Here is a 13971-nt window from a genome sequence, read left to right as displayed (position 1 = left end):
TGGAAGAAAGTTCCTATATACTTCTTTTTCCCCTTACATCTTTTATAAGTATGGTACCTTTGTTACAATGATTAACCAATATTGATATATTATTATAAACCAAAGTCTATAGTTTACATTAGGTTTTATTTTTTCTGTGTACAGTTCTATGGGTTTTGAATAAGGCATAATATTATGCACCATTTCAGTATCACACAGAATAGTTTCTCTGCCCTAAAACCACGTGCTGCACCTATTCATCCTTCCTCCTCCCTAAACTCCTGGCAACTACTATCTTTGTACTGTCTTCACAGTTTCATTTTTCCAGAATGTCATATAGTTGGAATCACATAGTATGTGCCCTTTTCAGACTGGCTTCTTTCACTTAGCTATATACATTTCAGGTCTTCCATGTCTTTCTGAGGCCTGATTTCTTTTTATTGCCAAATTTCATATCTATATATCTATCTAGATAGATAGATAGATAGATAGATAGATAGATAGATAGATAGATAGATAGATAGAAAGATAGATAGATAGATAGATAGATAGATAGATAGATAGATAGATAGATAGATTTTTTTTTTTTGCTTGCTTTCTGAGACAAAGTCTCACTGTGTCACCCAGGGTGGAGTGCAGTGGCTCCATCTCAGCTCACTGCAACCTCCATCTCACAGGTTCAATCAATTCTCCCACCTCAGCCTCCCAAGTAGCTGGAACTGCAGGCGCATGCCACCATGCCTGGCTAATTTTTGTATTTTTAGTAGTGATGGGGTTTTGCCATGTTGGCCAGGCTGGTCTCAAATTCCTGACTTGAACTGATCCACGTGCCTTGGCCTTCCATAGTGCTGTAATTACAGGTACGAGCCATCACGCCCAACCGTATTTCATTGTATGAACATAACACAGTTCGTTTATCCGTTCACTTATTGAAGAACATCTTGGTTACATACAAGATTTGGCAACTATGAATACATAGCTGCTATAAATATCTGTGCAGAAATTTTTTGTATGGCTATACGTTTTCAACTCTTTTGGGTTAATACAGAAGAACATGATTGCTGTATCACATGGTAAGAATATGTTTAGCTTTGCAAGAAATCTCCAATCTGCCTTCCAAAGTAGCTGTGCCGTTTTGCATTCCCCTCATCAATGAATGACAGTTCCTGTTGAGCCACCTCCTTGTCAGCATTTGGTGTTGTCAGTTTTGGATTTTACTCATTCTAATAAGTGGGTTGTGGTACACAACTATTGTTTTAGCCTGGCGCGGTGGCTCAAGCCTGTAATCCCAGCACTTTGGGAGGCTGAGACGGGCGGACCACGAGGTCAGGAGATCGAGACCATCCTGGCTAACATGGTGAAACCCCGTCTCTACTAAAAAATACAAAAAACTAGCCGGGCGAGGTGGCAGGCGCCTGTAGTCCCAGCTACTCGGGAGGCTGAGGCAGGAGAATGGCGTGAACCCGGGAGGCGGAGCTTGCAGTGAGCTGAGATCCGGCCACTGCACTGCAGCCCGGGCAACAGAGCGAGACTCTGTCTCAAAAAAAAAAAAAAAAAAAAAAACTATTGTTTTAATTTGAAATTGCTACTGTCATATGATGTGGAGCATCTTTCCTTATTCTTTTTTGCTATGTGTATATTTTCTTTGGTGAGGTGTCTGCTCAGATTGTTTGCCCATTCTTTAATTGAGTTGTTTTCTATTGTCGAGTTTAACAGTTCTTTGTGTATTTTGAATGTAAGTCCTTTATCAGATATGTTCCCTGCAAATATGTTCTCCCAGTCTGCAGCTTGTATTGTCATTCTCTTGACAATTCTTTTGCAGAGCAGAAATTTTTAATTTTAATGACACAGAACTTATCAATTGCTTCTTTCAAGGATTGTTCTTTTGGTGTTGTATCTAACAAGTCATCACCAAACTTAAGATCATCTAGATTTTCTCCTGTATTATCTTCTAGAAATTTTATACTCACTTTTCATTTAGGTCTATGATAAACTTTGAGTTAATTTTCGTGAATGCCGTAAGGCAGCTTCTAAGGGGGACATACACTAACTTCCTTGAGAGTGGGCAGTGACTGTGAAACTCTTAACTGGGTCTTACAATGGACCCCAGATCCATCAGGAGAGCCCCACCTTCAGAAACACATAGTGGAATGTGTTTCATGCATACACGGAGAAGAATATGCAGTCATATGCTCACATGCACACCTGCACATGATCACACACATGCATAAGGTACATCTTCATCCAGAGTTCTCTCGGCATTCTCTGAAAGTGGTTCTCTCCTTCAACTTTTTCTTTAAGAGATACAATGACAGAAAGTCATTAAAATTAAAAACTTCTGCTGTGCAAAAGAATTGTCAATGGACTGACTCTGTATGTCCATTCATGTCTCATTGTGTCCCTGTACTGACTCTGAGTGGGCCACAGTGGCCTTACCTGGTAGTGAGCTCAGACTGTACCCCGGTATTCAAAGCATGCTGAGTAGGTGAGAGTGTGGGCAAGTGTGCAGTGAAGGTAGGACAGCCACCCTTCAGGTCTCTGGAAAAACCCTCAGGACAGGGATGTTCAGGACGTCTGATGCTATACTAAGCTGTTTTACATAAGGTAGGGTGCTTTTTAAGAATCTTTCTAGAGGGCTATGGGCACAGATCTGTGTTCAAAGATTTTCTGGGCGCATATGTTTTGTGAGACATCAGATAGAGACAACTTTTTGAGTCTCAGCTTTGTCACGTGTAAAATGGGCATGAGTGCTGTTCCTCTTTGCAGAGGTTTGTGGCAATTAAGTGAGGTGAACGTGCAACGCTTTTTGAACAAAGCTGACATGGAGGTACTTGTTCAGGAAATAAGAGCGGCTATTATTACTACTCTCCATAGCATACTATAAGGTTTCCCTTCCTCTCATCCCAGCTCTGAAGGACATCATTAAGGTGAACTGAGCCCCTTCTGTTTCTTCTCTTCCCTCTAACCACCTAGTCTTCCTTTCCCCTATCCTGCAACCATTCTTAGTCCCGCCCCTCCCGTGAGCCCCGCCCCTGGCCCCGCCCACCAGACCTGCCCCAGCACAGCCCTCCCTCAGCGGGGCAGGAAGCTCATGGTGTAGTTTGGTGGGATCGTGGCAAAGCCCACGTGTTTGGGGGACACGTCGATGTCCTTGGGCGACTGGGGGGACTTGAAGCGGAAGTTCTGCATGATGGTGGTGAAGAAGAGAAAGAGCTCCATTCTGGCCAGGCCTTCCCCGAAACAGTTCCGCTTTCCTGAGGAGGAGAGGCGGGAGGGGTGGAGGTGAAGCCCACTCTCAGTGCAGCCTCGCCCCACTACCGACCCCCAGCTGCGGCTCTCCCAGGGAGGAGAGGTGGAATATTATGGCCTGAGAGACTTTCAGAGAAGCCTCAGTTTCTTTCTATAAGAGATATAACAATGGTGAACCAATATTGATATATTATTACTGACCAAAGTCCATAGTTTACATTAGGGTTTACTCTGTGTTGTACAGTTCTATGGGTTTTGAAAAAGGCATAATGTCACGCATTCATCAGAGATGGATGATCCATGCCAGGTGTAGCAATGGGAGGTTTAGATGCCCCTACCTGCGAGACACACTTGCAAATATGACTGCTGTGCTGTGCCATTATCTCCTTTTCAGGGATCTGAAGAATCTGCTGTGTGACCTTAGACAAATAAATCTATGGGGGAAGATGTTTCCTTCCCTTTTACCTGGGCGCAGGTATTGGGTGCTTGGTAGTTAAGGAAGTATCAGTTGGTGGCTTAAGGGTAGATTCTAACAGGAACTTCCAAGCTGGAGAAATACCAGACTACACAGCACAGAGGGGAGCTGGGTGAGGGAGGCGCCTGCTGGTGTGAGCAGTGGCCTGGCAGCAAACAGTGGTCTCTTACCGATGGAAAAGGGCACAAAAGCATCACTCTTCTTAAACTGCCCCTTCTCATCCAGGAAGTGCTGGGGATTGAAGTCCTGGGGGTTGGAGAAGAACTTGGGATCTTTCAGCACGGAGCCCAGCATAGGGAACACTTCGGTGCCCTGGGAGGGAGGAGGAAGGTGTGTGTGATGAGGCAGGTTGGGGGATTGGTGAAAGTACACAGGGGCTGGAGGGGGAACTAAGGTGCCCCAGGTAAGCGGAAGTGGCAGGCATGGAGGAGTTGGGGACCTCTGAGGGAGGAGCTTTGGGGGATAGAAGGTTCATGTCTCTGAAACAGGAAGTTTGGGAGACATGGGGTCCATGTCCTGCTAGGCAGGGTGTTTGGGGGACCTGAGACTTGTGTCCCTAAGGCAAAAAGCCTAATGGAAAGGGGGCTCCTGTTTCTTAAGACAGGAAGTTTGGGAACATGGGGTTGATTCTCCTGACACAAAGAGTCTGGGGAGATGCAGAACTCAGGAGTCTCTAAGTGGGAAGGTGGAATGGATGTGGTGGTGGGGGAAGTCTTCTTTGACTGATTGAGGGAGTGGGACAGGGTCTAGAAAGCTTCTAATGGGGGTGGGATGCTGGGGATACAGAGAGAGGCTGGACGTCCCTGTAGTCTGGGGGGTGGGGGGACAGTACCTTAGGGAGGAAGAAATCCCGAAACTTGGTGTCCTTGATGACCCTGTGGGCCACACCCAAGGGGAGCATGTCTCCAAATCTTTGGATCTCGTGGATCACTGCCTCCATGTAGGGCATCCTGGCCTGGTCCTCAAACTTGGGCTGCCGGTTCTTGCCGATCACTCTGTCAATCTCCTCGTGGACCTTGGCTTGGGGAGATGGGGGAATGTGTTTAGGTATTTAGGGGTCTCAGAGAAGGGATTATAGTCCAAATAGGTAAAACGGGGTGGATTACATGGCTCCACCAATGACACGGAGGTAGACCACTCATAACAGACATCAGTGATTCACATTGTTGGAGCAGGATCCTGTTAACCAGGTTGTGCCAAAATCACAGGGGAGGCACAGGGAGGAACTTAGGAGATGATCCGGAGGAGTAGATAGTGGCACTAAGTGGGCTTGGGAGAGGAATGGCTGACAGATCACTGCAGACATTTTCAGTATTTTAATAGCCAGTGAGACTCAGCTGATTCCTATCAGCTGAATATTGCCCTGTCTCTGGAGAGCAAGGCACGTCTCAGGGTCCTGGGATCTGGGACAGGTGGGGACATTGCACCAGGGTCAGTGGAGTTTTGAGGGTCTGGAACCCTCCACTTCCCTCCCCCTCCAGCCTTACCCTCCACCTCTGGGTGCTTCATGAGCAGCAGGAAGCCATAGCGCAGGGTGGTGCTGACGGTCTCGGTGCCTCCAAAGAAGAGGTTCAGCGAGGTCAGCACCAGGTTCTTCAAGTGGAACTCCGTGTTGGGGTTCTTCTCCTCCTGCAGGGAGAGGGGGCTTTAGACCAACCTCACTTCCCATGCTTTTGGGGCCCTTCTAGGGCTTCTCCTGTGAATCTTCCTCTCTTTGGTCCAGATGAAAGGTGGAAAGAGGGACCCTAGATCTGCCGGACTCGCTCCAGGTTCCAGCCCTTGCCCTGGCTGCTGGCTTTGCCCAAAATGCTCTTCCTTCTCAGCTTCTTTACCTCGCTGACCGTCTGTCCTTTAATTATCAACTTAGCTGTCAGTCTTTTTTTCTTATACAGACTTGGCGTTGCTAAGTGGCACAGGGTGGACTTGAACTGGGTTCAAGGAATCCTCCAGCCTCAGCCTCCTGAGTAGCTAGAATTGCAAATGCACATGACCATGCAGGCTCACTTGTTAATTTTTTAAAAAGTAATTAATTTTTTTGAGACACGGTCTTATTCTGTCACCCTGGCTGGAGTGCGGTGCCGTGATCTTGGCTCATTGCTGCCTCTGCCCACTCTGGGCTCAAGCTATCCTCCCACCTCAACCTCCTGAGTAGCTGGGACCACAGGCATGTACCACTATGCCCAGTCATTTTTTTTGTAGTTTTTGTACAGATGGGGTTTTTTCATTTTCCCAGTCTGTTACTTTTTTAATGGTAGGAATATTTAGAAAGATAATGATGAGGGGAGACGAAGAGAAAGTAGTACAGAGACGGCAAGATGAAGAGTCAGGAAAAAAGAGTTTTTCTAAGAAACAAGCGTAGAACTTTAAGCAACAGCAACCTATTTCTTCCCTAAAAATCTTGACACTTACTGTGGAGGAATCTCCTCCCTTGATCCTTTCTCCCTGAGCTTCAGACTCCCTAAAGCCTTCCCCCATGGGAAACTGATGTCCAGATGGATGTGAGGACCCTGCAATGTAAAGCCAGGTCACCTGTCCACAGAGGTGTGTCTGATAACCAGGGCATGAACGGTTAGAGAGCTTGGTGGCTAAAAGCACCAGCTTTAGGCTCAGAGACACCAGGGTTTGAGCTTGGGGGACCAAGGTTTCCTTATTGTGTGACCTCAGTTAAGACACTTCAACTCTCTGGGCCTCAGTTTCCTCACTGGTACAATCGGGGCCATGATTGAACCTCCTTCAAAGCTGTTGTGAGTGTTCAGTGGGGACTATCTTAAAGCACTTAACACAGTGCCTGGCACGTGGTAGTGCTGTAGAAGTGCTTGCTATTCTAATTCATGTGCACAAGTCCTGCTTGTGGGTGAGGGCTCAGTAGATGGAACAGCAGTGGTTGATATAGTTGGGATTATGAGGATTTTTTTTTTTTTTTCAGAGTCTTGCTCTGTCACTCAGGCCAGAGTGCAGTGGCATGATCTCCGCTCAATACGACCTCTGCCTCCCGCGTTCAGGCAATTCTCCTGTCTCAGTCTCCTGAGTAGCTGGGATTAGAGGCGCATGTCACCATGCCTAGGTCATTTCTGTTTTTTTTTTTTTTTTTTTTTTTTTTTTTTTTGAGACAGAGTCTCTCTCTGTCGCCCAGGCTGGAGTGCAGTGGCCGGATCTCGGCTCACTACAAGCTCCGCCTCCCGGGTTTACGCCATTCTCCTGCCTCAGCCTCCCGAGTAGCTGGGAGTACAGGCGCCCGCCACCTCGCCCGGCTAGTTTTTTGTATTTTTTAGTAGAGACGGGGTTTCACCGTGTTAGCCAGGATGGTCTCGATCTCCTGACCTCGTGATCCGCCCGTCTCGGCCTCCCAAAGTGCTGGGATTACAGGCTTGAGCCACCGCGCCCGGCCCATTTCTGTATTTTTAGTAGAAACAGGGTTTCACCATGTTGGCCAGGCTGGTCGAACTCCTGACCTCAGGTGATCCACCTGCCTCGGCCTTCCAAAGTGCTGGGATTACAGGCGTGAGCCACCGCGTCCGGCCAATTGTGAGGATTATTATGACAAGGGCTATTTGAATGGCCCTGTGTTATCTGCCTGCCCCACTCCCAGCCTGATTTCCCCCTGCCTGGCTTTGCATCTCCCCGCACTGGCTGCTGGGGTGTACCTCCTGCATGCGGATGAGAAAGGAGTCGATGAAGTCCCGTGGGGAGTTGGGATCCAGCGTGCGCCTGTTGTGCTCCACCTTCTTGGCTATGAAGTCCTCCAGCCCTTGCAGCTCCTTAAAGGCCTGTTGCTGTGGTCCTGGCAGGTGTTTCATCACTGAAGAGAACATCTCATAGAGCTGGGGTTGCAGAGAGAGGATGGGAAGGGAAGGACAGTTGTCAGGGGCCTGGAGCTGATGGGAATGGGACTTGTTTCATAGCAAGGAAGGAACTGAGTTAAAGGCATCTGTCCAGGTGTTTAGGTATTTCAGTGGGGTTGGATGGGAACTTATATCTAAGTTTTCACATGGGTTAGGTGCCAGGGCCACAGTCTAGGAATTTCGGTGAGAAGAACTGAGGCATATATCCAGGTTTCAGGTATTTAAATGAGGCTGGATTGGAGCACACATCTAGGTGTTCAGATATTCAAGTGAAGTCGAGTTGGAAGACACCTGTCCAGGTGTTTAGCTATTCAGGTGTGGCTTGTATGAGGGGAGTGCCACCTGTCTAGGTATTTAGGCATTTAAGTGGACTTGGTTGGGGACAACTATCCAGATACTTACTGGGTCCAGACTGGGGACTTTTGTTCAGGTGTTCATGTATTAAAGCGCGGCTGGTGAAGATGTTAAAGTGGAGGGGATACCTGTTCAGGTGTTTATGTATCCAAGTGGGATGCATTGGGAGCTCCTCTGTAGGGTGTGTGATTGCAAAGGGTTGGAGAACACTTATTTGGGTGTCTGGGGAATAATCTGTCTAGATATTTATGTGTTTCGGGTCTTGGTTAGGGCAGCTGTCCATGTTTTCAGGTATTTAAAGTGGGTGAAGTAGAGGGTGCTTGGCCAGATATTCCAGTGGGCTAATTTGGAACATTTGTGTAGATGTGAAAAGAAGAACTGGGTAGGGAGTACCTGTTAGAAATTACAGTAAGTTGGGGATGGGAACATGCACCCAGGTAAGAGAGCTGAGCTGAGGGCTTGAATCCTGCTGGCAGGCTCTGTTTTGGGGAGCATCTGTTGAGCTATTCGGGTGTCCTTGGAGACTGGGTATTGTGCATCTGTCCTGGTTTCTGGTGCAACTGCCCAGTTGTCCAATATTGGGGGCTGATTTTGAGGGGACACTGTCTGGAGGGGGGTGGGAGTTTGGGGCACCTGTCTCCAGGTAGGGGAGCAGTTGGCAGGTTGTGGTAGGGGCATCGCGGGCCGGGCTGCAGCCGGTTACCTGCCCCGTGGAGGTTGCCGTGAACTGGAAGCTTCCCAGCATCATGCGCAGCAGTGACAGGAACTCTTTGTCCTCATAGTCAAAGCGGTCCCCAAAGACAATGGAGCTGATGACATTGGAGACAGTGCGGCTCAGGAAGAAGGTGGGATCGATATTGGCGCCTGCGGGTGTGGCCGGAGAAGGGGGTTGGGGAGAGAGTCAACTCAGAGGCCTGGGGAGAGTCAGAATTCCAGGAGGCAGGGCCCTGTTGAGCCAAATTCCCAGCGCCAGACTCCAGGGCTGGAAGTGCGGGGGCCTTTCCCCACCTAGTCCCCATCATCAGGCAGAATGCGCGCGCGCGGGTCCCCGCCCTGGGCGTTTTCCTGCTCCTGCAACCGTCCCCTCGGGGTGCCCTGCTCACCTTGCGTGTCCCGGAGGGCCTCGATGAGGAAGCCCGCCTCCTCCTGGATGCGCTCCTCGATGCCGCGCTTGCCCACGCCAAAGTCCCGCAGAGTGGCGATGGCGAAGCGCCGGAGCTGCTTGGCGCGCTCCCCGTTGCTGAAAACCACGCCTGGGGAGGTGAACGTGGGGGTGGAGAGAGGTCAGAGGGCGGCAGGGGCAGGAGCGGACCAGCTCCAGGGGGCTCCCCAAGGGTGGAGCAGAGAGGGAGTGGGGTGGGAGAGAGATGGATTCAGCGGGAGTGCCCAGAAGAGCTGCAAACTCAGAGTCAGAGAAACAAGAGTGAGGGAGAGAGAGAAAGAGATAGAGAGAGAGAGAGAGAGAGAGAGAGAGAGAGAGAGAGAGAGAGAGACGGACAGACAGACCGACCCCGGGTAGAAAGAATAAGAGAATCAGAAGAGAAGCAGAAAGGCCAGACAGATGCCCAGAGAAACAGAGGGATACAGGGACACTCCATGGAGGAAGGGAAGAAAGTAGGGAGAGAAAGAGAGAGAGAGATTGAGAAAGAGGATGGAAGGAGGGGAAGTAAGATATGGGGAGATCTGGGAGGAGGAAATAAAAGTGGTGAAAGATTCTTAAGCTGAGCTGGAGAAGAGAGAAACATACAGAGACAGAAACAGAGAGGACGGGAAGGAGGACCAACTGTTACTCAGAGATGGAGGCTGGAGATGTGGAAGTAGGAATCCTGTGAAATCCTAAGCCAGAGGAAGGAGTGGGAGAGGGAAGCGGAGAGAGGGGAAACACGGAGAAGCAGAGAAGCTGAGAAGGACAAAAAGACAAATGAAGACAGAGGACCAGGGTTGGAAAACAGAAACCCGGGATGTCCTCAGAGATGGAGAGAGGGGAAAGAGGAGACTCCAGTGAGGCGGAATGAGGAGAGAAAACGAGGGGCAGAGAGATGCAGGGAGGAATCAGGACAGGGACGCTGGAGACAGGTGAGGGACACACAGGGAGAGGCCAGAATGAAAGGAGATGGGGAGATAAGACCAGACAGGGGGCTCTGTCATAGCCTCCAGTGGGCAGGAGAGGCAGGGAGAAGGCTGGGGACACCGAGACCATCCCGTCCCCCTGGCCACCTTCCCCCTCTTGGGCACCCCCTCACCGTAGCCTTTGAAGAGCCAGTCGAAGGTGGCCTGCTCGCCTCGCCCGCTGAACTCCTCAGCCTGGTCCACCAGAGCCTCCTTGACGGCATCATATCCGCACAGCACTACAATCCGCCGGGGTCCCAGGTGAATGGTGAACACCGGGCCATAGCGCTCACTGATCTGATGGAGGCGGGTGGGAGAGGTTAGAGGGAGCAGCTCCCACTCTGAATGGGCCCAGCACCGAGATGTCAACTCCTGGGATCCGTTGTCCCTAGGTTCTCAGTCAGGGAGCTGGACATCCCAAGATCCTGTCTTTCTTGGCTAGGACCCTGATGCTGATCCTCCAAAAATCCCTTTTGTAAGACTCCCATCCACACTGGTCAATCCCCTGCCACAAAGCCCCAGCCAGCTGGGCAGCCCCCACCCCGTGCCACCCATCTCCCTGCCTTGGGACACCTTCATGATGGAGTTGTACATCTGCTCTGTGTTCAGCTGCAGGTAGTTTCCAATGAAGGGCAATGGGGTGGGTCCTGGAGGCAGCTTTCCCTTGCTGTTCCTCTGCTGCCAGACAGACATCAAGACCATCACAGTCAGGCAGGCCAGCAAGGCCACCAGGAGCAGCCCTGAGGCCAGCATGGTGGCAGTGGGATGATCGATGGTGACGGCTGGGGTGGTTTGCCTTTATACTGCCTGAAAAAGAGGGACGGACTTTGGTTGATTACATAATCACCTCATTTCACCTCTCCACTACACCCCCCATCATGAATCCCGCCTAGCTTGGGACACAGTCAGCAAGGGAGGAGGAGGGGGACCCTGGGTAAGCTGAACAGGGAGGGGAACTCCAGAATAAATCTGTGGTACTTCAGGAGGGGTGCCCTAGGGCTGTGTATTAAGGAGGGGGCATCAGATAAACTGTAGAACGGAGGAGTTTGGAATATTTGCACAGGGGAGCACCTGGACTTTGGATTTTGGGTCTGAGACTGAGAATGCACCTCAACGTTGTGGATGTGGGGGTTCCTGGGGAGAGCAACCCAAAGGTCTGTGTTTCATTGAGGTGAGACAGAAGTGTGGCTGTGCATTTGGGGGTCTTCTGGTGAGAAGGATGCAGTGTTAAGGGTCTCAGGAGGGGGGATTCCAGGCATATGGACTTGAGAGTCTTGGGGCTAGGAAGACCAGGGTGTGGGTGTGGAGTTTCTGGGAGGAGGAGTGTGTAGCAAGCCCAGCAGCTCCTCCCAGAAAACCCAGCAGCCCAGCACCCCACCCAGGAGCTGACTTGATTTTGCTTTGGCCCAGAGCTGTCTCTTGATGCCCAGAATCCTCATTGGAACCTCAGAGTGAGGCCAGGATGGGTGCCATAGAACCTCCACTGCCCATCTCTGGTTGGGAAAGGGGTGGAAGACTGGATCCGTATTTCAGGGGAACTTTCCCCACACCTGGAGGAGAGTACCTCGAGTTATCAGTTGGCAGAGGGATTGGCCAGGTCTGGAGAAATAGTAATAACAACCCCCAAATGGTGGAAAAATCTCAAGTGTCCCAAGGGTTGGAATTTACAAAGACATCCACTCGTTTCCAACCTTGATCCTTAGGGAAACCCAGTAGATTGATTGTATCATTCCAATGAATATTATTATTGTTATTTATGTTTCTCATTTTATATAAGGGTCTACAGAGGACAGAAAACAGACAGTGGGCAGGGGACATGCGTGAGTGGCCCTGAACTCCCATCTCTCCTGCTCTGCGTCGTTAGTTCCACTTTGTGGATTTGGTTTTCCTGCCGGTGGAAAGGGACTATTTAGGAAGAGAGGATCATATTTGAGGGTGAGTTAAGTCTCCTTTAAGGGTGATTCCTGCTTTGTCAGGGGCTACTACTATTAGCAGGCAGAGGGAACAATCGCAGAAGAGATTGGGGTAAACTCCAGTGTCAGGCACAGAGACAGAGCCTGGGGTGGGTGGGAGTGGAGAAGGGATGAGTAGCCTCCTGTCCTTCCCTCAGAGAAATTCCTCCTTAGTAAACAGGACAGTTACCCTTTGGTGAGCACGGTCGTATATGGGAAGATTAAGTCTAGGTGTGTATGATCTGGTCGAATCTTTGTAACAATGAGGTTGGTTCATGATCATCCTCATTTTGAAGATGAGCAGATCTAGACTCCATAAATCCTCTTGAGTGAGGTCACACAGGGAGTAAGTGAGGGAGCTGGGATGTGAACTCTTTCCTCGTCCCACTTCATTGACTGGCCTAGATCACCCTGGGAGTCAAGTGTGGGCCAGGCTTAGCAGGAGGTGGGTGCCGAGATTGGTATCAGCAGTGGACACAGGGATGACACTGACAGGTTCTGATATCAGCCTCAGGTACGACCAGGGAGGGGAGGCATTGTGTTGGCTTTGGGACTGCCCCCAGGTGTACGCGAGGATGGGAAAGAAGTTGGCACTGAACTTGACAGAAGAATATTAAAGTCATGTTTGGTGCCAAGAGGGCTCTGTGTGTTGTCTCAGGTGTCATTGAGGGCATATGAATGCCCTGCTTCTAGAGGGTTTAAGAGTGGCACCATATAGGGTTGGTTCCATTGGGCTCTGACGTGAGCATGAGGCAGGTGCTGAGACTGGTCCTATGTGGGCCTGAGATGAGCCTCAACAAGACCCTGAGAGGGGCCCCAGATGGCCACAGGACAGGCTCTGATGTTTGGGGATTCCAGCGTTGCACCTGTCCTCTGGGTCACCAACTTTGGACAAGGGGAGGTGGGTGAGGTTGGCACCCCCAGGACTGACATCTTGCTCCAAGTGTTCTGGGATGCTGAGCTCTGAGACCTGTGTGGAGGGAGCAAAGTTCAGAGAACAAAGCGGAGAGAGGAAAGTTGTTTGTTGATTTTGGGGGGGAAGAGGTGGGAAGGAGGATCAGCACCAGCTGGGCAGATATCAATCCCTCTAATCCTGGTCACCAGCCTGCACTTGGGCCTCGCCCCTCCTTTTCCTTCTTGTTTCCTTAAAAGGTGGGAGACAGACATTTGGGGAGTTTGTTTCTCAGTGAGGTTGGCACAGGGAAGGGCACTGAGTGGTCAGCAGGCTGCCATGACCTGGCCAGGGAGGGGTGGGGAGAGACAGGCTGGGAGAACTCCAGTATTTGTGGACATAGAGGTCAATCGATGTTGGACTTGTTGATTACCCTGGAGCATGGAGTGAGAGAATGGTGTCTGAAATGATGTGAGAGGGACTTGTCCCAGTGGGCAGTGTCTTGGGTACAGGCTTTCAGAGTGAGTCAGTGTTGAACTCAAGAAGATCCCTTTTCTTTGCCGGGCCTCAGTTTCCCTTTCTGGATGGATGGTACAATGATTAAGGCCTGGATTGGAATCCTAACCTTATCCCTTCTTTGTTGTGTGGCTTTGAACAGTTGACTTTATCTCTGTGAGCCTTATGGAGCCAAGAACAGCTCCTACCTCTTTGGCTATTTAGGGGAGAAATATATGTGTTAATGCCGATGAGGTACATGGCAGTAAGTGCTCAATGAATAGTAGTTGTTCTCTTTAATCTGTAGGATGAAGTGGATGGATGAGATGTTCCCTAAGCACCTTCCCTGCTTTTACATTCTCTAGTCTAAAGCTCCCAAATCTTTTCCTTTGGGAAGGAGGAAAGGGACAGAGTCTTTGGGAACCTCTTTCCCCATCCCTTCCTCAGCACAGCCAAGATTTACCCCATGGAGCTGTGAATAGGAAATTAATCCTTCATGGCCTCCTGGAGCGTGGTGCTGAGTTAGGCAGTATCTGCAGAAGGACAGACCAGCATTAGATTCTCAGGTTATTCTGGTTGGCCCTGGAGCCCTGCACAGGACTTTGCCCACCTGTCTGTCTACAC

General features: G+C 50.1%; 1 protein-coding gene across 2 annotated transcripts in view; it reads right to left on the bottom strand.

Annotated features, from left to right (window-relative positions):
• Window positions 1-107: 107 nt before the first annotated feature.
• Window positions 108-13971, bottom strand: part of CYP2A23 (cytochrome P450, family 2, subfamily A, polypeptide 23) — a 46233-nt gene continuing 32369 nt past the window's right edge. The window contains exons 3-11 of one of the 2 annotated variants that reach the window (XM_077975859.1): window positions 10582-10815; window positions 10143-10305; window positions 9003-9152; window positions 8603-8763; window positions 7348-7524; window positions 5191-5332; window positions 4536-4723; window positions 3874-4015; window positions 108-3233 (exon numbers count right to left, since the gene is read on the bottom strand). In XM_077975859.1, the coding sequence (XP_077831985.1) occupies window positions 3052-3233; window positions 3874-4015; window positions 4536-4723; window positions 5191-5332; window positions 7348-7524; window positions 8603-8763; window positions 9003-9152; window positions 10143-10305; window positions 10582-10761 (1485 nt within the window). In that variant the 5' untranslated portion in view covers window positions 10762-10815 and the 3' untranslated portion in view covers window positions 108-3051. 2 annotated transcript variants of the gene reach the window in all.

Source organism: Macaca mulatta, chromosome 19 (assembly GCF_049350105.2).
Source record: "Macaca mulatta isolate MMU2019108-1 chromosome 19, T2T-MMU8v2.0, whole genome shotgun sequence".
In the NCBI taxonomy this organism is placed as follows: domain Eukaryota; kingdom Metazoa; phylum Chordata; class Mammalia; order Primates; family Cercopithecidae; genus Macaca; species Macaca mulatta.
Note: the sequence above shows the minus strand (reverse complement) of the source record. Positions and strands in the feature narration are given on the sequence as shown.